This window comes from Euwallacea fornicatus, chromosome 5 (genome assembly GCF_040115645.1).
Source record: "Euwallacea fornicatus isolate EFF26 chromosome 5, ASM4011564v1, whole genome shotgun sequence".
In the NCBI taxonomy this organism is placed as follows: domain Eukaryota; kingdom Metazoa; phylum Arthropoda; class Insecta; order Coleoptera; family Curculionidae; genus Euwallacea; species Euwallacea fornicatus.
Window position 1 is genome coordinate 3,468,712 of NC_089545.1, and position 25,670 is coordinate 3,494,381.

Sequence of the window (25,670 nt, forward strand, 5' to 3'; positions counted from 1 at the left end):
TGAACAGCAAAGTAAACATTGAACTGTGGCGGCAGCCAGTATTTTTTTATTCTTTGACGTTAATTACGGCCTGTAACTTGTGTCAGTATAAATAGGCGCTACTGTTGCTACTGACGATCCTTTTTTTCCAAACATGATATTTGTCGTGATTCTTCACTAATTAGTTATTTTTTATTATTTTATTTTCATTAATTTAAAAATTAATTGGCGGCTTTGGTTCAATTTATATAAAATCTCATGAATATTTTCGTAGTCTTCAAACGTGCATATCCGTAGTGTAATTAGAATTTTAAATTTTAATTTCATTCCACCTTTCTTCGCCACCCTTTTTACATTTTAAATGCTGACACGACCAATTATAATTTAAGACGAAGTATAATAATTTAACCCTAACATTTGATTCGGCACCAATGACCGCGCCCTGTATCTTACATTTATCTTTAACTTTACGTTTAGAATCATATGTCCATGCGTTCCGCGAGCGATGCTACGATTTACCTATCCATTACAAAGTTCAAGTCCGATCGGAAGGTTGTTGCGGCCGTCAAGGTCCGACCGGGGAATCCCGGGTGTCGAGGTGCGACCGGGAAATCCCGACTCTGGAATTTCAATCCATATAACCAGTATCAACAGGGGATTTTTCCGAGGTTCCAGATTTTAAACGCCTCTATCTCGGAAACCTGTGGAGCAGTCGTCTTGAAAAGGTAGTTCAAATTAATCGCTTCTGTGCGCTCCTTTGAGCGCAGACAAACGAAGGCGTACTACTTTTCGTGTTAGAGGATGATAGTATTGATCGTTTCGTTGTTGCTTAGTAAGATATCACGAAACGTTACCCCACCACGGTTTAAACAACTTAACTCTTAAACATTCAAACAATTAACGGTGATTTTATATTTTCATTATGCAAATCTTTATGCAAGTTTGTCAACAATCCTGATCTCTGACACTGTCTTGAAACGCATAAAATCGCATGAATGATGAGTAACATAAAATAATGTTGTGTACCTGCATAAAAATGGATAATTAGATAATCATTTCGATTCACAATAAATTCAGTTCAAACCAGATATTGTTTACGGCGACTCATACCATGCTCACACCGCGATATGATCCCAGTCATGTATTCATTAGCTGAAGGAGTGCGTCAGAAGTGCGGAAGGCTGGATTTGCCTATCACACCAATGCCATTGGTTTCTGGTCTATCCCACCAATGACGAGTTGAAAAGCTGAAAGCTGGACAATAAAAATTTTTGGACAACTTTGCCTGATATTGTGGTCGAACATTGTTAAATTAAAGCGCAGGCGTCTCCGGTGCACGCGTGGATATTCGTATCCTTTCCCACTTGAAATACGAATTACGAATTTAGTTTCCGAACAACTGTTGCGTGCGCGATCGATTTGAGAATAGTATCGGTGTGTGTGTGTACTTGCTACTATACTATATACTATAGTATAAATATCGCCTATTTAACTAAAGTATTCAAGCTACAATTTACCGACTGATTCGAGGCAATTTTCTTGCCGTTTTGGAAGGCGATATCCTGAATTGTTACTGCTTGTGACGCTCCTGATTTTAATCATCCTATGGTATACAAAAAAACTTTCGTTATCCTACGATATGTGGTATAGACGTGATATTTAGGTAAGAAAAATACATAAGTTTAATGTCACCGTTCTTTTAAACGTTATAGTTAATAAGAACGAAGGCGTAAATTTTAACGAACTACTTAGCTAGCGCTGGTCGATTTTGCCTGAAGATGTTCGTTTGAGTGTCTTAGACCCGTTGCTCTATCACCGAACCCTTAGAAACAAAAATTTCCTCAAGTATGTGCAAAGTCAATGTGGCGGTTATAAGAAAAAAAAATCATCAGTATCTTTTATATTTGAATTACATGGAATATCTAGCAACAGATTTTAGTTTATCGCAAAAAAGTTTTCTTTTTCTTCTTCCTGACATCAGTGAAATCTTCAACCCGTCAAAGTAGGAAGAACTGTGCAAATTCGAAGAATCAATTTGTCGACTTCCAAATTGGGCAACTTTTTTTTATAATTTAATGAAACTTGCAACCGTCTACGAGATCCTTGCACTAAACATTCTTGTATTCGACACCTTGTATATCCTGTCCGTATATTAAATATGCCTTATTTGCCTTCATTAATTCACTTCTTTCATCCACTCCCCTTTTGCACATGTCATGCAGATATCGTAAAAATACCAAAGTCAAATTTCCAATAAGCACAGCGAGACACGGCAAATACAGAGTTATGGCTTATTTTCTGGGAATGTTGCGTTTCACGCATGTAGGGCTCGTTGCAGTGGTGGATTCACGCATCATTCTAAGTTACATCTCACTGAGAATAAAATTCAGCCTTGATAACGTTTCGGCATATCTGTCATTTTCAGAAATTGGGCAATAAGGAGGGACGAAAAGGGAAATTGCCGGTAAACTAAAATGTTTGAGAAGTGAAAATTGAATTTCTGTGAAACACCATGAAATTTTCTTTCTTGTGTCGCCATATAATTATTCGTGGTGTCATAATATTGTTTATTTTTAAGCCTAGTCTTTTTTCACTTTTTGTTTTTATTCATATTAACCTAACGGGAAAAAAAATTGTAAACAAGACGGCACTTTACCACAGTTACATTAAAATACACTTAAGTCGAGCAGCGTTAGCATTTATAGTGTTGTAACAACTATTAATTTGCATCTTACAAAGGACAATTTCAAAATCATTCTAGATCTGAAAGTTTCTGATCGAGGGCAGTTGTTATTTGTGTTAAAAATTTAGCAGGTGGAAGTTAATTATTAAAGTACGAGAAGGAACACAAACAAGTTTAATAAGAGATTTGTATGTGCTTTACGTAAACAGAACCTATAATTTCAATAGGTTTTGTCTATAACCACCTTAAAAATTATTGTGGAACTCTTTCTTGGTTCTATCGAATTAGTCTCACAGTTAGTAAGCCAGTTAGATTTTTTTATGATCGAATCACATGAACATCATTATCAAATACAAATGAAGAAGAAATACATAAAAATTTAAAAAAGTTATATTTTTTTAATTTTATTTCTGCATTGGCGGATAAGAATAGACTTTATGGTTCTCAAAAATGACAAAATGAAAAACATTTAGGGAATTATATTTCCACTTCGATGCCATTTCGGGCATTCAATAGCCCCACAAATTACGTATCTAGTTCATATTCTAATAAGCACCTTGTTCCGTTATTTTAACTCACTGTTTATATCTCTTTTTATAGTTCCTGTCTGTGTTGTTCCAATTTAGCGCATGTGCTAACGTTCTCCTGCTATAAAAATATTTACTATTATGTTTAACTATCATCTATGACATTGTTGTAAAAAGAAAGCCAAAACCGCACCTACCCACCTTCAGAAAGTGATGTTATAGTTGCGCTTTCCAAAAATCAAGTTATTTTTTTCGTTTCTCCTATGTGTTAACTTTTCCTCACATCTTAAAAGAAAATATTATTTTTTGTTTGATTTATTAAATTATCTGCTTTATTTTGTGGTTCTGTATAATCAAATTCGCAGATTGGCTCATAAATTTCTTCTTGCTCTACCTGCTTCTGAACAAAACTTAAAAATCTGTTTCTCGCAGGAAATAAATCTTCTGATTAATTAAGCAATACATAATTTTATATTCCTCCACATCGCACAATAGACGGTAATAGTATCTAATTATGTGGAACCGTAACAATTGCAACTTGTGTATTATATTTTAACATTTTTTATAGGGATAATTCAGGCTACTATAGCAATTCTATTTAATTTATTGCTAGTAATCACATTGGTAACCGCACATAAAATTAAGTTATATTTTTATGTTTTGATTAAATGATGATGTGTAATTGGTTGTTACATCGAAAGGTGCCTGAGCTTTCTATTCATTGCTGATCTATGGAGATGTATATAGTATGAACAGGTTGCTGAACTTATGAAAAACAATAACCTAAACATAATCCACTGTTCTGAGGGACCAATTACTAACGTGCGAACCTGCAAGTTCATTTCCACTTTAAAATGGGCCGGAGGTATTATTTACTAACAGTATATGAAGGATTTGAACTAAATATCCACATTAGCACAATGATTATCTTCAGAAGAAGTAACGGTGGTGCAACAGTTTTGATACGGTTTGATATCCGGAGTAAAGATGAGGTCACCTTTCATTCAAATCTACTTTTGAAGAGTAGCGTGCCATTCAGCAGAAATCTCAACAGTTGCACAATTCTTGACCCTGCTTTGCGAGAATACGTACTGTGGATATGGTTGTTTTTAAAATGACAGCGCTGGCTGTACTGTTACAAATAGAAAAAAGGGTAAATACAAAAGTTCATTTTTTTTTAAATCCAAATAAGAAAAATACGAATGAAATATGCAAAATGACAAAAACGATATCGACTTTCTTATTTTAACTGTGACACCTTCTGTATTTCCATATTTTTAGATTTAATTTTATGAGTTGAAAAACAATACGAAATGCTGCACGCTCGTGTATCATTTCGTATTCTGTTTTTCAACTCCTTTCAAAATAGTGATATTTGAAACGTGACACTTTTTATCCTTTTCACAGTTGTAACTTGAAAACGGTTCACATCCCCACTTTCACTTTCCAAGACTCATCCAAGTATTGAGTTTGACAGATCCTAAAACTGCCACAAATTTTAACACATGTCATAATAAGAAAACTACTGAGTTTCTCTCCATAAAATTTACGCACTTCTCCACTTTATTAGTGCAATAGTATTTTTTTATTATGTTTCTATGTAACTTTTTGGAGCAATTTTATGAATATTTCAATTAAGCGTTTTAATTTTTAGCTTACTTAAATTAGAAAAGTAATTTTGTCCTATCAGTCAAGGTCTTTATGTTTAGTGACCCAGAGAACCTAAATTTAAGTTACAGTTAAGATTCGATCTTGGTTTCCTGCGACAGTGAATAGTTTTGTTTAAGTTACCAATTCTTTGTCATTAACGTAGGCCAGCTAAAATAGGCGTGTTAATAGACGCTAAAATGTTAATATGAGTTTTACGGTTTAGTACAAAAATCGGATAAGCCATGTTGAATCAGTTAAGTGCATCGGTAGCAAAACGCATGTTACTTTTCTGACGGTGTTTCATAATCTGTTTATGCATGATAACTAAAAACACCATCACACATGGGAATGTGTTGGGGACATTCCTATTTAGTTACTCCATAAACTTAAAAGCCGTGTTTATCGTTAAATAATTAGACTTCCATGGTTTTTTAATTGCAATTTTAATGATGTTCGAAAATTACGTGAGAGAATTAATTATATATTTTTATTTAGAAAATTTAAAAAGAAAATTCGCAGTTGTGAACTGAGAGTTCAGATTAATCTTAATTTGAAAACTTTGGTCTCACCATAGCTTATGTTTTATGTATGAAAGATAAATAGGTGTTTGTTTGCGCGCACCTGTTGCCCATGATTGTAATGTCGTGGATTTTCTGAGTCTAGATGATACGTCAAGAGAACCAGATAGTCGAGAATGTTTCGAATGGCGTTAATATTCGTTATTGCGTCAATTATATAAATAATTTTTATATTGTTTATTATTTGTAGTTTGAAGGTAGTTACGATATAGGTACTTAGCTCATTGGTTAGTGTAGGTACCCGTGTCGCTTCCGTTTCCATTTCCGCGGAAACGGAGCATAAATGAAAACACGAAACAAACTAGAGAAAAAACTAAGACGTAAAGGATGTTCTTTATAACCCACTTCAATTAATACATCCGCGGACCTCTATAATTAACAAAAAATTGAACAATTTATCATTCGATTTTTTGCCATCTTTGTACAACATATAATAAAAATGTCTATAATTTTTTTGTACGCAGAAAAACTGAAAACCGCTGCACATGTCTCGAGATATCGACTAAAGTAATTAAATGTCATAAGAACGAGAGTTCTAAAATTATCTTAGCTACTAAGTGCAGTATGTTGAAATGTAAATATTTTGCAGTGCATGTTTCTTTACCATGGTTATCTTTGAAAAATAGCTTTTATTCAAGAGTTCTTTTAAAATTTCTTTAATTTTTAAATTTTGACTCGGGCATATTCTCCATAGTGGCACTCTTAAATGACCAAACATAGTAGTGTATCGATCGATTCTGTTTTCTGTAAGCAGTGGGAGGATTTGCGGACATTGTATTTTCGTATATGAGAGAATAAATAATAAATTTTGACAGACTGAGACAGATTCAATGTTGAACGCAGCAGATTTCATATTTCCAGAATCAGCAAGGAAAACTTTAATAGAAACGGGGTTCTTTAATAAAACTTTGTATGGGATATTTCTTCAAATCGCGGTAAATTCGGAAACATGTTTATATGAAAAATTTTGACTTGAATTCGTTGGGGAAATTACCTCCTGAAATTAAAGTTACCGTTTATCTTACATCCTCTATCTACATCCTTGGCCCATTCTATATCAAATAAAATTTTGTTAATAAAGTATCACAAGATTTATATTTCAACATACATGCGCATCATCTGAGATCCTGACGTCACCAACGTGATCAGTGTCACCAGTAATATGACATAATCCATTTTCTTAATGTGAAAGTGGAATTTTATGCTTTCTTGAAAGTGGTCATAAAGATTACTGTACTTGTTTTTGAGCTTTAATTTCCATTTAAAATATTTATTAAACGGGGGTTCCATGCCGTTGGGGACATCTTGTACTATCGACCCAGAGTTACTTCATATTCATTACATTATTATGCGTCATTCGTCCTTGTCACTATTCATCAATCGGTAATATTCTCAAATTCAGTAAATATTCTAAAATTAAATTTTGCGATTTGGCTCGAAAATTTTTCGGTAGGTAGGTACCACAAACTGTTACATTTCATCACAACTTATGAAAATTGGCAACTAATTAGTAACACATTCCATAACAGCTCAAGGATGCTTCACTAATTTTAACGTGTCTTTTGAATTAAATATTTAGTAAGGTTTTGTCAAAGTCGAATCGGTTAAATTTTAGAATGATTTTAAATCTGTTATAATAGATTATGATTCTATTTTAATCATTTAACCGCTTTGACAACTTCATCTGTTCTGACTGAACCTCAATTGCCCGTACTTTTTCATAATTATTACACTGTCGATGTATGAGAATCTCTTAGGCGCAACAAGACGCAACTTGGTCAAATTATAATTAAGATGCACATTTTTATTGCTGATTCAGAACCTGTCTTGCGAATAGATTTATTCGAGGAGGTGCCTGTCATATTTTAGTTTACTGAATTATTCGAACGTTTTATACTGAAACAATACGTTCGCAGTTTTTTTTTAAATCTTTTTTTTTTGGACTTTATACTTCAGTGTGGGTAATTTTCATTTCCCTATTTGGTAATCTAGAATAGCCCTTTCAAAGAGCTCCATACATTATCAAACAAATTGCTACAATTTACCACAAAAATAACATTTAATGATTTTTTTTTAAGTCAAGAACGAGCAAAAATTCTAGTCGGGTTTTTATACTTATACATATATGTGTAGCTATGCTTATAGTTTACAGAGAAATTTTATCAGAATCCATATTCACCAGAAAACTTATCTTATCAGCTAATTGTAGACGTTGACCTCTGATGAACGACGCCAATGCAGTGTGTTTCAAATTGATTCTATGTGTATGGGGGTCTCAGGTACCGTATGAGAATTTTATAAGAAACTCATAGCTGGTTTAAAAATTGGTCTATGCTCATCGTACGTTTTGTCCGGTTCTACGTAAGGTATCCTCCTAGATATTGATTCGTTATTGAAACATCTGGAAAAACTTAGTCCCGAAGTCATATTTTGTAAGAAAATCATTTCAATGCAAAGAGAAAAACGAAAAGGCCACCGCTCTTCATAAAATGTGCCACCTGTAATTTTGAGGATTAAGCAGCATGCAGCATGAGATACGCTAGAAGATCCACCACTCCAATTAATGGTATTCTCAATGTCAAAAACCATTAACAAAACAATGACTGACGTGTCAGAAATAACAACTTAAAAAAGTATAATTCATTCCCCTATTACATACGACCATATAACAAGTAATTGCATGCATCAACTCAGTAAATTAAGCAATTTTAAAAGAGAGAGACTGTACTGTTAAACATGTCCGGAAACGATTAATTGCAGATTTCAACATTGACACCTTGGTTGTTTTTTTTCCAGTACTCATATACAGAGTGTTCCAGAAGCATTGATTCACACGAATCTAGCGTCTTAGCCGGTAAAATGTAAGCGCAGTAGGTAATTTTCAAAACTTAGGTTTGAGTTTTTTTATGAAATTCTCTAAAACCGACGATCATTTAACCGACGCTGTATATCTCTAACCGCGATCCCTATACATGAAAATCCAATTTGGGAGACACTATATTTTTGTTATTCCAATGTTTTCTCCCATTTGTGCCATTTATGTATGTATTCATAAATTTATACAATATTTTAGTGCCTCTATAAATTGCAAGCTTTCAAGATTTATATCGCCATTATATGAGTTCGATCGGATCATAATGTACTTACGCACTTATCCCAAATCGACAATAATTGTCTTGATTTGAAAATCATTAAGGCAAAACTAGAATTTTCCATATAATTAACCGGTAATATTCTTTCAAGGTTAATCGAACTTAATAACGATTTAATACGCAGGAAATTCCTTAGGTATTAATATTATTTTCCATTGAGCATTTTCTAAAACGCATGGAAGAATTTTTTCTCTTAATTAACGTTTGTAGCTTAGGAAGCCATTACAGGAAAATGTTAGTCAATTTCGTGTTAATACATTTTGCTTACGCGATGATGATTTGGGTGTAGACGATTTAAGCAGACACATCTCTCTATCCCATAGAGTATTTCAAGACTAGCATTCAGTAGGACCACTGAAAGTAACTTCACTAGATTGACAAATTTATGGATACTCTCGTTGGTTTAAACTAGAAAATAAAGGAAAAAAGTCCACGTACTAATTTTGACTATACAGTGTCCACCTAAAAACTTCCGAATCTTTTTCTGATTCGCAAGGTAGCAGCAGACAAAATAAAGCTTCCCATTTTTTAGGGATAATAGAGATTGCTGGAAACAGTCCAGCTCCAACAACTCCCAGTCGTAAGTGTAACAAAAAAACAACAACCTGCCTCAAATGCATGAAATATGTTTATATCTTCCCACGGTCGGTCAAATATGTCCGTGAAATTTTCGAAAATGTTCCAGATGCGTCAAATTTATCTGCAAATCCAATTACGAGCATGCGCATATTTCTCAATTCTATTTACGTACTGCCGGTCCTATCAAACTGTGTGTGTGTGTGTGCGGAGCTCAGAAAGATACATACTTGAAGAAGATATGTGCATTTTTAGGACTTTATGCATGTTGTTTTAACCCAATTAACTCTAACGTAAACGGAATAGTGCCAAGTTAGCACTTGCGGTTTTGATAGCTTTAATTTTAGTAGGTTAAAAGGTAACGTGGGGTTAAAATTTAAAGACGGGGAATCCTGCGTTGCCTGTCAAAAAAACGTACTGTCCTAACGCACCTAGCCTTAAAAGAAGAATGAGAGATTATAGACTGTTTCATATCAAAGTAAAAAGTTACTCTTTCCCTCAACGTATATGTAGTTCGTCTGTGCAGCTGCACTTGTCTTTTATTACTTGATTCTCGGGCTCATTACATTCAATCATCTGTTGATGGGCCACCCCCTAGTTGCTAAGTCAGTTCACCTTACTATGTGATTACTATGGTATTCGTATGACGTACCTTAAAATTAAATAAATAATCGAAACAATATGATAAATTGTAAAGGTCAAATATTTAAGTTTTATTTCTGAGCGCAAATATTTAGAACCCAGTGTCAACTGTAATGCCCAGCCAGTGTTTACGTACTTCTTAATTTATCAATTACAGTTTGTTAACCTCCGGAACTGCGTGATTGATGGCAGCGACATTCAATTAAGCTGTAGAAGCAGTAAATTTAATAAGAAGTTATTAGTGAGTGGACTCAGATATAACGTTTCCAATCTAGCAACACGACCGCGACCTTGAGGATGAGCAGGATATTTTTACGTCACAAATGCTCGCTAAAATATCATTATTGTATACTAGGACTTTTAACATGCCTCATTTTGAATAGCCTTGAATTTCAATTACTACATTACTGTTTGACGGATTACGGTATTTTGTTTTTATTACGCTATAAAGATTTCTTTTGCAGGGCTGAATTCCGTAAACTCATTATTGCACTCTCATTTTGAGATTTATATAAATCTTGAATCGTGCTGTATTGATTTGTAACTCTCCTTACTATAGTAAAACTACACATATTTTTTCTACTGTTATAGAATCATTGAAAATGACACTTTGCACTCAACCCACCATGGAAGCTCCTCGCCCCCAAAGGCGGGCGGGACGACCATCTGGTGGTAAAAAAATGATTGCAAGAGATATGCCAGGAAAGTTGCGATCTGCCTGTCGAAGAAGCATAGACCCGTGCGACAACTCTAACGATAGTGGATTAGGGTAAGGTATTTAAACTGATTAATATACACATTTATCAATAAGAAACTCGAAGAGAACAAAGTGGATCTTTCCTTCGGTCCGGTAAAAATTGAGAATTAATTTGCTCGTCGACAACCGATTTGTCCGAGAAGAAACAGGAACTTTATTTTCTTAAGCTGTACTCAAACATAAAGAGACCCTTCCGAAATTGTAAAAGAGACGTTGGGTGTGTCGCTCGGAATTTAAGATCCAGCATTTTGCAGATAAAACGATGAAAATTTTAAGCTCGTGGCTTTTTTAAACTTTATTCCCTTCGTAAGCTGTCGCTTGAATATTTAATTTTTTTATCAAAATGCGTGTCAGTAAAACCTGAGGTTTACCAGTTAATTTTAGTAAAATCTACATCACTATGAGGGGTCTATCTCAGGCTTTTGTCACATTAGTTACGAATCATCCTGTATGTCGATCGCATTCTTGAACCGGTATTTCTAATTATTACTCGCATACCACGGAACCATTCACCGCGAACTTCGGTTCTAAACTTTCGCGAATATGTACAATTTTGGCTCATATTCGTCCACGAACATTCGCCACCTACATCTTTCATTTCCAAACGTATACGGTATAGCCAGTTGTTAATATTCTAAACGTGTACAATCTATTAAATTTGAGTAAATCGTTTGGCATGAAAGTAGAGATGTACGTTCGAGGAATTCTTCATGATTTTATAAATAATGCATTAAGCACATTTCTCTGTTCATCCGGAATACCTTGATGTAAACGTTTAACCAAGTCATTCCGAATTTAATGCTTCTTAATGCTGTTCGTTCTCCAACTTGATTCGCATCGCCATGGTAATCTCGCGAGTTTTACTCACAGAGAAGTGGAGAGAAAAATATACTCCCACATATTTATCGATTCTCCCATCTATCTTATTAACTCTCTTATATTATGGAGTATTTACTTTATTTGAGTACCTATAAAATAAAATATAGAAAGCGTCACAAGTTGTATAAGTTTTACGGTACATTTTATGACGAGTTATAAAAGATATTTTTCACGGTCTATGTGGAACCTAATATCGATTTCATTGAAGCGCAGAGTCCAGTAACGAAATAAATATGGTTTTTCCTGGCGAGAGAGACCTTTTTGTCCTAAATTACCAACATTAATAACTTTGACTACCCACCCTAATTACATCCTCTTTTTGATATTTTTTTAAATTTGTTAGTATAATATGACTTGCTAGAGACTTTAGTGTGGGTCCATTTTCCGTTCTGCAATTCTCCAAAATTAAAATAAAATTAACGTTCGTTATACAGGGTTGTTCGAAAATGTAATGTCGTTTTTTCTTATAAATGCTTCGAACTATATATTTCTAGCAGTTCCGATCGCGTAACTTATGTTATTATATGCCGTTTTAAAGATTAAATTTTCGACTTTTTTCAGCCGAAAATTAAACGTCATTAGTAAATAACAAATCGATTAAACGTTAAGTTGACGATAGATAATCAAAGTGAGCATTATCGGCACATATTATTATTTTATTTTCGAAAAGGCACAAAGATGGCAAAAGATCGCTCATCATAATGGTCAATATATCATTGATTAATGTTTGTTATTAATATGGATAAATTTATTTTGAAACACGTAAAAAAACGACATTAATTATCGAACGACTAAATGTTTGCGGAGCATGACGAAATGTTATCAATAAATTATCACGATGCAAAGCACGAAATGGGGATTTTTACTAAGAACAACCTAACGGAGCTTGCAGCACAGGAGTACTGTTCCAGAACATTCTGTATTATTCGTCTTGAAACCAGGTTTGTTTATATGCCGCCAGAGCAGAAATATTTATACTCCGCCGAATAAGTGCCATTTATATGGCACTTATGTTAGCGTTTTTATAGGACATTTAACTAAAACGATTAAATTGTGCCCTTCAAAAAATCGTATAGTATACTCGGACACCAAGGTTATAAAATACCGGGTGGTGCAATAATAATGGTCGCTGGCGGTATATCGAAAATCGCAAATGAGAAGTCGATAAAAGAAATTCTGTATTTTTACGGCGACAACTGTGTCCGTCGAGATGGAACAAATGTCTAACACACACGTGTGTTAGGGAGAGTAAATAAATGGTGGAAACAGCGTAATAAACTACTTCGACTAAAAGAATGATTTTATAGTTGTATACTATTGTATCAGTCATATAAAAGTTTTTTCGAAACTAATTGAAATGCAATCATATGGCTTTTAGCAGTTCTTTAAAAAAGGGTATTAAATTTAGAAGTGGCTAAAGATAGGAACTCGATTGAATTAACTATTGAACCATTAAACATAAATCAGCTGGTAAGTCCTTTATTGGGCAGTTAATTAACACAAACTCTGATTAAATTGAATTGTACAAAACATAAAACCAAGTGACTGTGGCAACCAAACGTCAATACTTCGATTTTCATTAAGCTTTTCAACAGTTAATTAATTACAAACAGTAATGAACAATACAATCGGGTTATGCATACGAAATACAAATTTTACTACTACTACTATTTGGGGGTAATAATTGAACTGTTAATTGAAGAAAAATTAATGAAATACCCGAATGTTAGTGTCATCTGGCACATGAATGAAATTCTTATAGTATCATAAATCCTGCCTTAATTCCTGTTAGAATCATTAAATATGTAAACTTTTTTTTATAAATCGGAGGAAAACGACTTTACCAAGCCGTTTTATTGTTGGCAGATATTCTAGCTGGCTATTTAGTAAAATTTTACTTTTACCCATAAGAATTAGTGTTCTGTTGCCAAACCGCTGTAACTTTTTTACTGCTACTGAACGTAACGCCTGACTCATTTGTCCTAACTTGCCGATCTTGACATTTAGGCATTAAAGTCTTTTTCCACTACAGATTGCAATTTTTCAAGTTGCTATTCAACTTTTTACAACAAAGCACTATAACCAAATTGTACTTTTGAAAATTTTTGAATTCGTACTTTTGTGACTTTTGGAAAAAGTGTTTTCAAAGACCGAGAACAGAAAAAAAAAGTGAAAAGAAGGACGGCGAATTAAGAGAAAAAGTAAAAAAGAATAGGAGGACAGTAGAGATAGAAGAAAAAATAGAATAGTAAAGTAAGGCGAAGATTAAAAAACTAACTAATGAATAACAAAATAAAGAAACCCAATAAAAATATGTCTTGGCCATAAAAATGACCAACTGTTGGGCGACCTTTAAAGTACCTTTTTATGAAAGAAATATCGTTTTAAAATTAAATATCCAGCGTTCCCGAGATGAGAAGAAAAATTTGAATTTGTTAAATAAGTATTGATGCAATAGTTGCTTAATTTCCTTAAAATTCTTACGATAATCTCAAATTGATTGCCTATTCAAATGGTTTGAATATAATCGAATTTTGTCCAACAAACCTCGATAAGATACTGGAGGATACTTCTTAACCGTTTTCTCGATCATTAAGCCTTTTTATGGTGGAAGGTCTTCCAATTAAACGCATCGAATGTGGCGTGAAAGTTGTTTGTTGGCATTCCGCACTACAGGAGCTAAAAGAGTCAGTTATTAATTTGATTTTATCTCACTGATCAGTATAAATGCCATATGTTTGCAATGATTTAGTTAGCAAAAAATATATAAGTGGTTTTCCCTTGGCGGTTTTCCGAAAAGTACCATTTTTTTCTCTTAAAATTATTGAATGACTTGCAGCTACGCGTGTCACCAGTAACATTGAAAACATTTCCTTACAGAAAAACATGCGTTTCCTGTTGCCGTCAACATCTATAAAAGTTTATTCCGATATTATAAAAAAATCTTTTAAAAAAATGCATTCAGCGCCGCCTTTTTTTAAAATGAAACCCCGGATCGTGATCAGTTTTCAATACGAAAATTATGTGTTCTTTTTGAATATGCAAAAAGCGTATTGACTTCATTTGGTTATGTCATAGGTGTGGATATTTGCAATTTTAATTATTTTAAAAAATACTTTTACAGCCGAAGTAAGCTAGCAAAAAAATTTCAGGTTCGTTTTGTTTTATATATTTATGGCAAATAGCATGTATGGATGTATAAAAAGATCATTTATATTATTATTGGTCTGGTCGTGAGAAAGCCAAATATTATAACATTATTTTTATATTGTTTATTTACCTTAATACGTACGGTCAAGTCACGGTCAAGCAATACAAAATGAATGTTACAACATTTGACCTGACCGTGGTCTGACCAATAATATGAATTATCCTTTGCAATGGTTGGCAAGTTGACCGTGAACTGACCGATAACATGAATAGTCCTTTTATGTGGTAAAAGCTCATATACATTCAAGACCCATCAGAAGAGCAGTGGTCGTAGTAATTAAATTTGTACCAGCAGTAAGGACAGCTAGCCATATTTTGGATAATCCTGGAAAAATTTTCCTACCTTCAATGAATCGAAAAACGAGTAAGGTTAAACATTTACACTATGAAAATGCGCACTAGGACGTATTAGTATTCCTAACAACCATAACGTGTATGATTTTGTTTACATTAAGCAGTGAACAAGCTTGAGCTTTATTTAACTTGGCACCAGCTTCCTGAATGAATAAATAGAAACCCACTATTTCTAAAACATACATACATAAATATATATGTATTTTTTTAATAAATTTTATTATGTTATATTGATCAAGTTGGAGATCGTACAGGACTTAAGGGGTTATGAAGCCTTCTGGCGGTTACGTTAGCTTTTTGCAAAATAAATATAAAAATTGATTGAGGTGTTTATTTTTTAATGTGTTGTAAATTAATTTTATACTTTATTTGGTAATTATGTAATTATTGTATTGAAATTGCTTTGGATAGGTAGTCTTGGAAGGAATTCCATTAGTTCGAGTTCGAAAGTTAGTTCAGGCAATTAAAAGAATTATAAATAGTTGTCTTTTGTCAAATCAGTTGGGATAAGTGCAAAAAGTTGAATGCAAAAGACTTGTGGCACTCTATTGGTCTTAAAAATGAGCAAAAGAAAATACGTTGTAACTTTGCTGGAGTCTGAGTTTCAAGAAAGAAGTTATAAGTACAACTCGTTAGTTTTCAACTGCGATTTATGGGATGAAACTTTCCTTCGTGTTAACGGGAAAGTAGGGACGACCAGTACTTTCGAAACGACAGAAACGGGGATTCGTGAGGTCAACTTTGAAGTGTACTGAGGCCTAGCTCCTGAATAGGTGATATGAAAGTTTCTCGCAGGACCGTGACGAGCACTTACGAGTGCGCAAACTGGATTCATAAACGTACCCACGTATTTTCTAATGAGGGTGTGAGTGAAAAAATGATTGCAGTCAAAGGTTCAAAATAGAGGCGAAACCTGGGATCAGCATCAATAAAAATATTGGGCATCATATCAATTGAGACGTGAAAAGAGGTACCCAGAGTAAATCTTATAAGGATTTTCAGCAGTTGTACAACTGTTGACTGCTAAATCGTCCAATAGTAATTTGTTATTTTGCATTAATAATATTTACCAGAAGTCATAATATATGTTAATCTGCAATAATTGTACGACAACTTCACACAATTTATTAAAAAAAATCTCGTTTTACTGCTAATTTGCAATCATTATCTAACCATGTAGGATATAATAATTTTATAATGGAGTCTATACATCTTTAATGAAACGCTTCTCATAGATTTATAAGAAGGAAATTATGTTTGATTAAGCTATTTACTGAACTTTTGATTACGCTAGTTGAGTTATAAAAAAATAGTAGCACTACTTGGTTAAAAATAATTTACAATTTTATCACGGTCACTAACTATTATAAATGGTGCAAATATAGAGAGGCCGTTTCAGTGTATCTATTATTATGATAAACATTCGATAATTCGAAATCACTTCCATGATTTCAGCGATAAAGTAAAACACAAATAAGAATTTTATTAGATTTAAGACAAGGCAGTGGCGGCACGCCAAGTTTTATGAATAGAAGAGCGTCAGTTTTCGTTTAAATGTGCTTCATTTGCACACTATAAATTTATTATACACAATATAATTATTAAAATTTGTTTCAGCCTTGACCACCACGTTGACCCCCATCACCACACAATGACCATGTCAGAGAGATTAACGTGGACTGGAGAGAGAGCAGAAGCCAAAAGACTAAGAATGGATATTAAAGTGGAAAACGAAGAAGTAAACGACAATTACTGCTTCCCAGATTCCGCTTTACAATGTAAAGATAACCTCTCGTAAGTCGATTTGTGCGGGTCTTGCTGGCCAAACTAAATTCAATATTGTTGGCAGATTAATTAGAACTGTTCCGGGAGGTACGATACCATCCCTAAGTTTATCGGGCAATTCGAGTACTCCACCGGGAAGGACAGTACCTCGTTGTGCGCCGGTGATTAGTAGACAGGCGCCTACGGCCCCAGTCGCTTTAAGCACACAACTCACATCTGCGTCACGTTTTAGTAAGTTGCTCTTTGTTGAATTAACGTTAATTAGGTGGGTAGGCTTACCTTCAAATACACAGATGCAGTGTAGTAGGTATACAATATGCCAATAAACACGCTGAGGTCGACATCTCCGCAGCTTGTTGTTTTTTTTACGCCTCTGAACTTAGACACTAAACTAAATTTAAGTCGTGTATAATATGTGTAATTGCTGAAAAGTGATATTTCCAAAGTAAAACAATTCGGATCAGTTCATTGCATAGAAGAATGCTCGTAAAATATTATTTACGATGTAGTTAACGGCACAACGGAGCGTAAATGATATTTATCTGCGCAAATTTCTTCGTTTCGTATGACTTCTACAAACATGCAAATTGAGAACCTATGATTCATCCACTTTAAACAGGTTTGCGATTAATAACACCGCATGATTGATCTTCCACTAGCCCGGATAGGTCGTGTTTCCACGTACCTCTTTACTGTGAACTAAACAACATTTTGTGGAGGGACTCAAAAAAGTCTGGAAGGTAAAAGGTGAACTGAGCCCTGAAAACGCAAACGTTCTGTGGACGTGTAGAATCATTTTGCAAGTCTATTTACGTTAAATATGGTGTATAATATATAGGGTATTTCATGCAAGCAGGCCAATAACTTTCCCTGATTTAGGGTGAGCTTTTTATATAAAGTAAAATATCTTTTTTATGGCATTTGTTCTGGGCTATGGAAATATATCATTTTAGACTGATTATCTTATCGAAAAAACATTATTTGGACGTGTGTCAAAATAGAATGTTTTTCCTAAGTTAAGGTTTCCTATTTATTTATGCTTTAACTTGAGAGCTAGAAAGAGTCTGACCTTAATAATTCGTCTCAGGTGGCACGCATAAGCTGTGTTCCAACATCCTTTTCCTTCGTAAATTCGAGGCTACAGTTTCTGTTAATGCTATTTTCGATTTCTAGTGACGATTTTAGAAGATAAGGTTTATTAAGGCACTATGATCAAACAGCTCCAAATTCCAATATTTAACAATTCGGTTCCCCCTATGGGATCTCGAGAATTTGCGAGATTCAGTCTTTCCTTTAGCCCTGTCCTCACGACCGTTCGAACTTTTCTCTTCGAGGGTGCTGTAGTTTTTTTGGGGTATTTATTTTCCCCTCGGGCTGAAAATGATAAATAAATGTCTATTACAATAAATTTCAAAAAAAGCTTCAATATATTCCGCTGAAACTTGCCTGGACAATGCTCAATCTTAGGATCACAGTTCAAGTTAATGCATTTTTGATTATTGAGAGATGTATTCACCGCAAAGTAAACATATCGAAGACAACGAGCATCAAATAATAACATCTTTGTTTAATTACGTGTTATCTTACATTTAATGTCACAGTTACACGCTTTTTATTTAGATTTTGTTCACCATATCGCATTTAAGGACGTCATTTTTTTACTGTTTGTTCGAATTCTACATAATTATTTCATCCTTATTAAGAATAAATTCCACTCGAGTCTCTTCCGTAAGCTACACAAATTCCATGTCATACCTCGAAAATGATTAATTTAAGACTTGCCGTCAGATTTTCAGCTCAATTGGAATGAATATATCAGATATTTTCGCCTACATACTGGAAGTATTTTGATGTTTTCCCAAGGTATTCGAGGCATTTCTGAGGTATTTGGACGTACAAGAATTCGTCAGCGATCTACCCTTCGAGATATATCGCATTCCCCTGTACCTGCCCTCTGTTCGGCTTTACCCCTAAATATCGGACCGTTCAAAACTCAATCCTCAGCAAATTTTCCAAAAATCCTTGAAACTCGTCATACTCGGTACAGGCAGGCGATGTTCCCAGGTACCTTTTCACCGGACACTCTGAGACTCACAGTTGGGTGATAAAAAAAAAAATTTTGTCCTGAAAATCTTCGAAACAGGGAATTCTTATGTCAAATTTCAGCGATTGATTCCCTGGGCCATTTTGTGAAGAAAAGCGAACATGACTGTAAAACTGAATTGTCCTAATAGATTACCAAAAGATACTTTGTATTAAATAGAATTGGATCGGCCGACTTGGGAAGATAACGAGCCATGTTCCTTGAACTGTATTAAAGCAATTAGTCTGAGACGTTCTTATTTTTCCGACCTCTGTAACTTAAAACACAACGCTGATAATTGCAAAAATATTTAATTTATTTATAAATACTTACTCTGTAGATACCAGACAAGGGCTAAAGTCCTAGTTCGTAAACGGTTGTAGTCGAACTTGTGATGTAACGACGGTTTAATCAAATGAAGACATGGTATTATTTACGTTGAGGTTTTTGGATCAGCCTTTTAAAATTATGTAGGTTTAACTTTTAAATCAATTATCTAAAAGGGTTAATATAGCCATAAGAAATACATTGACCGTATCAGTTGTTTACATTAGTTTTAGCCTGTATTATTTACGGTTTTTTGAATATATCACGCCGTTTTTTTTTGTTTTTTTTTTTTTTTTTTAAATTAAGATCGGTTATATTGGCCCACGGCCGATATATAATTTTTCTGTTTAAAGGTGATGTAGCACTAACGATAGTAAAACAGCCCGAACAGCAGCACAGGGCACGTTACCAAACCGAAGGCAGCAGGGGTGCCGTAAAAGATCGGGAAGGCAATGGATTTCCCATTGTTCAATTGACGGGATATTATAAGCCCGCGGTGCTTCAAGTAGGGTCACGTTTCCGTGACATGGAGGACTCCTTTTTAACGCAGAAATGTTGCAGGTTTACATTGGAACGGACGTGGGAAAAGTGACGCCTCACATGTTTTATCAGGCCTGTAAAGTGAGTGGCAAGAACTCGACTCCTTGCGTTGAAAAGAAGATTGAAGGGACATGCGTGATCGAGCTGGCTCTCGAACCAGCCAAAGAGATGTGTGCCACGTGTGACTGCGTGGGTATCCTCAAGGTAAATTTATCCTTAAATAAATATATATATTTAGGTGTTTATTATTCAATGGACCTGCTCTATTTAAACCTGTGTCAGATTTAAAAGATTTTTGTCAATGTTAAATTACCAATTTTTTTCTTTCCCCATCGGCTCTATTGAAATCACACGACACACAAATTTTGTCTGTTCTGCCTAACGCGACCAATGCTACGATATTTTTTTTCAGGAAAGAAACGTAGATGTCGAACACCGGTTTCCAGAGCAACTTGGCAATCGGAGTAAGAAAAAATCTACTCGGTGTCGCATGATATTCAGAACCACCATCACACACGATAATGGCAGTACGGAGACTCTTCAAGTGTGTTCACAACCTATAGTATGCAGTAAGTGTATTACTTCTTGCATTTATTATCACCCCCGAATCAAAGTTACCGAAGCGACGAGACGACAATGATGATTGTTAAAGTAGCCGAAGGTTGGGTTTGGTCACCGAACCCTAACTTAACTCATAGAGAAAAAGTTTTTTTATGTTAATAGTAAATGTAAACTTCCACCGTACGTACCAACTGTTTGGTGTTTGCCACTAATTCAATAATCCATCGATGTGATGAAGTTAGATGTAGTTTAAGTAACTATAAAAGGAATTATCGATCTCTGGCATGCATTTATGTTTGCCTAACCTATAAAATCAAGTTATAGTGTGTTACGAAACACCGTCAGCACTGAAGCTATAAATATAGTTCTATTAACATCCTGTAAAACCAGGTACAACCAGAACGTTGTTAAGGCATTACTTTTATAACTTATTAACAGCCGGGACGAATAATCTCATTCCCAGTTGTTATTCGAGTAACAGTTTTAACCTGACTTTATTTCATGGTTTTAAAAATGTGTTAATTTTGTGTGCGTTACAAATATTTAACAGCCACTCGATTTGCCAGCATTTTTGTTTAGGAACCATAATATCCAACAACATACCGTGTAGAGGTGGTTACTCATTGTTTACCGACACATTTTCGGCAATTAAAATTGAATTTACTAAAACCTGAAATACTTTAAAAAAAAGTAATGCGAATAATGAGGTTATTTTTGAAAGTGCTAACAAAATGTACCATCTCAAAATCTGGCTTGAAAAACACTTCTGGTTCGTATTTGGTGTCAGACATTCCCCCGTAAAGAAAAACAGTTTTATTTGAAGCAAACCAACTTTTTCGTGAGTGTTAACGATGATTTATTGATAAATGTGTCACGATATTAATTAGCCCCAATGTGGTGATTAATGACTAAAAGTTGAGTTTAGGAATTGCCAAGCGAGATTTTATTGGAATAAGTAATTGGGAGTTTGTTAGGAAGTTCTCGCATTTTTATGTCTTAATTTGGCTGCGATATTCTCTGAAGTATAGGTAAATATTTAAATCTTCAAGTCAAAATGAAAATAAAACCTTTGGGTTGCCTCGGCACACATACCTCACAAGACAAACAATTTTCATCATATGTGCTCGCCGATTCCAAGTATTAAACGCAGTCAAATTTTTATATTGTATTAACGCCTGATCACAACATTAACACAACAGCTGAAGTGTTAGTTGGAATAACAAACCCTAATGTCGTACTAATGAACGCATCGCATTCATTTATAACAACCAAAAAATTTAACGCTATTCTAACTTTTAAATAATTAGGAACTTGAAGTACTACTTACAAGGTCCTGACTTTAATTGAATTCAATGTCTTTTTTATTAATAGTTTATTTTCCTGTCCATAATGCGGGGATAAGGCGAGGGCGACAAAATTTTTGATGTGTGGATTTTTGGTTTAATGAAGTCGTCTGGATTCTATATTTATTCTGGATATTTGAGAAGGTATTTTAAGCACCGTCATTTACAAGTCTGTTTGTGTAGGGTCTTAAGCGCTTTCAGCCGATTAGTTCGGGCTATTTTTTAAGGCAATTGCTCATGCAATTATCTGATAAATTTCATGAGAAAATATTGATTTTTTTTAATTTGGATTTGGATGAAACGATCAAGTTAATGGGGATCATCAGTGTGTCCGTGGTTCAGCTATTTACCAATACATATCGGAGATTCTGTGTAATTAATCTGTGTTTACAGCTCAACCTCCTGGTATCCCGGAAATCTGTAAAAAGTCTTTGACATCTTGTCCGGCGAGTGGCGGTTTGGAGCTGTTCGTGCTCGGCAAGAACTTTTTGAAAGACACCAAAATCTTCTTTCAGCAGTTCGAAGATGGGCGCGTTTGCTGGGAACAAGCCGTTGCGCCCGACAAAGAATACTTGCAACAAGTAAGTAATTTTTACTCGAGAGCCTTTACTAGATAGAAAAAAACTGTTTTAATGAAAATTGATCAGAAAAAGTAAATAAATTTTGAATACGGAAAAAAATTCGAATCTTTCGGCAAACGTTATGTTATTTTATAAGATTTTGTCTGGACATCGCATTGTTATTCTAATATAAATTATTTTCTGTTCCAGACACATTTCGTGTGCGTTGTACCGGCTTACCGCACGTCCAACATAACCGAGCCAGTGCTGGTGCGGTTATGTGTGGTTTCGAGCGGTAAAACTAGCGAATCACATCAGTTTGTATATACCCCCGTGAACGGGACAGTCAGCGGTAAGCATATAAAATGTTCCATGGCTACAATTTTTATGAAGGATGGCTTAATAAGTTGCCTTCACTGTTTTTGCCTGATAGCACTGCGTGTTCGTCGTCAAAATAGTTCCAATATATTATTTAAAGGTACATTTACGAGATATTTGAGGGGACCACAATTCTATCTATTTCAAAGTAAAATCGTGTTAACCACATTGTAAAAGAATAATAGGTAATTCTATCATAATAAAAAAAAAATGAGCAACTGAACCACAAAATACCGCAGAGATGTACAGAGGTCATTGATGAGGAAGGAAGAATTTTTGTATGTACCGTTTGTCTTTTATAAAGTTACTTTCAGAATATATGTATGTAGCTCTGACTGACTTCTGTGTATCGTGTGCGATGAACATTTTTTTTAACAAAATTTTAGTCTTGTTTAATTTATTATCATATTATAGTAGCTTAAACACCAATGTCAATGTCTTCGCTGGGCCGCTCTCAAAGCTTGAAGTTTGTCGTTGCCATTTGAGTTCCCTCAAACCCCTGTTTGTCGGTAAGGCAAGTTATATATAGAGTTTATGTTTTCAAACTTGTTGGAGTTAAGTTGGCGGTAGGAAATTGTAAATAGGAAGTTTTTAGTATATTTTGCTAATAAAAATGTGGGGAGAATCTACTCGGATTCTGCCTTTGAGCGAATTGTCTGATCACATCTATCTTTCAACCGATTAATTTTAATCGCTATTGACATAAAACAAGTATTAGCGCATTTGCTTTTACTAAATCGGTAAAGTTTCAGTTTAATGTCTGGAATGTACTCTTGGCACAGAACTTTCATTTAACTCGTAGAAAATTATGATTTTGTGGCAAATGTTTGACGCTGATAGATGTAAGTAATAAATATTTCAGTTTTTCAGTAATTTACCAACCAAACCAGTGTTTCGTCTTTTGTTGTGTTTTCTGTTTGGGTCTGATTTTTATGCTTTTAGCTATTTAGCTGAGTATATAATCCGAAACTCAGTGGTCTCTATAATCTCAGACAAATGATCCATTATAACAGACCCATCGATATACTGTTAATGAACTAAAATTTTTCTCATAGAACGCCGGAGCACCATCATTAATTATCCACAAGTTTTTCAGAGTCCTGTCTCATATATTTTGTCCTTGACGATCTTTTGTTATCAAAGGTTATGAAAAAACTAGAAAAACTAATTATCTTTCGAGAAATGTCAATTAACGGAGCCAAGATAGTGAAGTCAACATCGCAATATTAAGTCACTCTCAACAAGCATGAACACTAACCGTATGAGTGGTGATATGGGGGCAGCTTAAGATTTTTCATTCTCTTTTTTACCATACAAGAAATGAATTTTTCCTCAGTTGTTCTTTGGCTGCTTTCTTGTCGAGGGCGAAGGTATAAAATCGTTTCCCTCTGTTGGATTAAATCTGACACCTACACTCTAGCATTTCAAGTGTAGTATTAGTTTCCCTTTTACTACTTTTGGAAAATTTATGCTGTTTGAAAGTACGGATTTCAAAAACGATTCAGGAGAACGATTTTATATCTTTTCATTTACATTTTTGTAGTTTTAAGGTGGCAAATCGTGTACTATGTGTGGGTTTAGAATGAATATATACCTGAGAATATTTAAACGCGAGGTATAGAGCGAGTAGATGATTGCGTGAGCACATCGGCGGAAGGTAGGACAATATTTCTGATTGCTGTAGTGCACGATTTGCCGCACGTTCCTTTGGGCTACTTTATCATTATTGAAGAAAAAAGAAACGAAAACAAGTATATCTGGAAAAGTTCTCTATTAACAAAAGTATAATTGCAGTAGGTGTAAATGTAAACGTACTAGAAATATATGAATAGCGTCTATGATAATGTAGCCTTAAAAAGTTTTTAGTGGCTTTGGAGCAGAACTTTTTCAACTTGCATTTTTGTGTTTTATTTAGGAAAGAAAATCTCCGCCCAACGATATTTTAATCACTGTTATTTTTCATTTTTGTTGTGTAATCTTTTAATGAAATATGTATGTATTGTACAATATTTTATTGAAATGTACTTATTTTCTTTGAAATGTATTTATTTTTCGAACAATTTGAAATGTAATTATTTAAAGAAATATTTTGTATATTTGACTAAATTGTTGATCTCCCAATGTATTAACTTCTCTCAAAGCAACGTACTCATCTGATTTTTTCTTGTTGTGTGAAACTCTATATTTGTTGTAATGCAAAATTTTTTGACTGACTTAATTAATAACAGTAATACTGGACAAGTAATATTGTTATTAGCTCATAATGGAAATAGGTTTTTATCAAACAACGACAATTTCACTAATTTCATGCTGAGTTATTCAATGATCTATACTCTAAAAATTTGCGCAAGGGATTAAAATAGAAACTTGGTGATTACAGCTTACTTCCTACGCCATTTCACAGCTATAGAAGAAATTGATATAATCTGACGTATTAGTTAGAAATATATTTAAAGTTTTTAACGTCATGGCCAAAAAATCTGCAAAATTTTTCATCGTTGGAATGAAGTCGTAGGCAATAGGGATTTATTTTTGTTTTTGTATAGGGATTTCAACCACATCTGTTTTTCGAAAACATTGTGGGAGTTGAGAAATGGTTTTGGTACGTAAATGGATTTCTTGGAGCGAGATTAATTACACGAATATTATAAAAGTACGTGGCACAAACGTCAAAAATATCATTATATCGGTATGTAAAGATATAAATTTCATAAGACAACACGTTGGCGCACGAATCCAAATTTGCAAAACTGAGAGCAAAGCGATGAGCTGGCATGTGCGCTAATGGTCTTAGCAAACGTGTATCTTATATTATTTTTTCCATGGAAGTTGAACAATTATAGTATGAACTCGAAAATAGTGACAAATTTGAAGTTTCTATTAACAAGCAACAGGAAAAAATAATTATAGCAGTACGGTAATATAGTGCAATCAGTCGTATTTTATGTGGAAATATGTTGATCTTTATTATGCCACTATTGTCGCATATAGCACACATTTATTACGGCCTTGGGATTTATGGTAATAAATCTAGAGTTTTATTGCAGCACAATTTCCTATATATTTTGATAGTATATTAAACTTATCGTGGTTACGAATCAAGATA

The 25,670-nt window shown here is 34.2% G+C and overlaps 1 protein-coding gene across 4 annotated transcripts in view; it reads left to right on the forward strand.

The window, feature by feature from the left end:
- NFAT (NFAT nuclear factor) overlaps positions 1-25,670 on the forward strand; it is a 48,355-nt gene that overhangs the window by 15,805 nt on the left and 6,880 nt on the right. For 2 of the 4 annotated variants that reach the window (XM_066282504.1, XM_066282507.1), the window contains exons 3-10: positions 10,379-10,556; positions 16,605-16,781; positions 16,837-17,003; positions 19,536-19,687; positions 19,744-19,926; positions 20,135-20,291; positions 22,020-22,207; positions 22,397-22,538. In XM_066282504.1, the coding sequence (XP_066138601.1) occupies positions 10,379-10,556; positions 16,605-16,781; positions 16,837-17,003; positions 19,536-19,687; positions 19,744-19,926; positions 20,135-20,291; positions 22,020-22,207; positions 22,397-22,538 (1,344 nt within the window). Of the gene's footprint in view, positions 1-1,227; positions 1,643-10,378; positions 10,557-16,604; positions 16,782-16,836; positions 17,004-19,535; positions 19,688-19,743; positions 19,927-20,134; positions 20,292-22,019; positions 22,208-22,396; positions 22,539-25,670 lie in introns of those variants that run through there. The other 2 variants (XM_066282508.1, XM_066282509.1) reach the window with 2 other exon arrangements.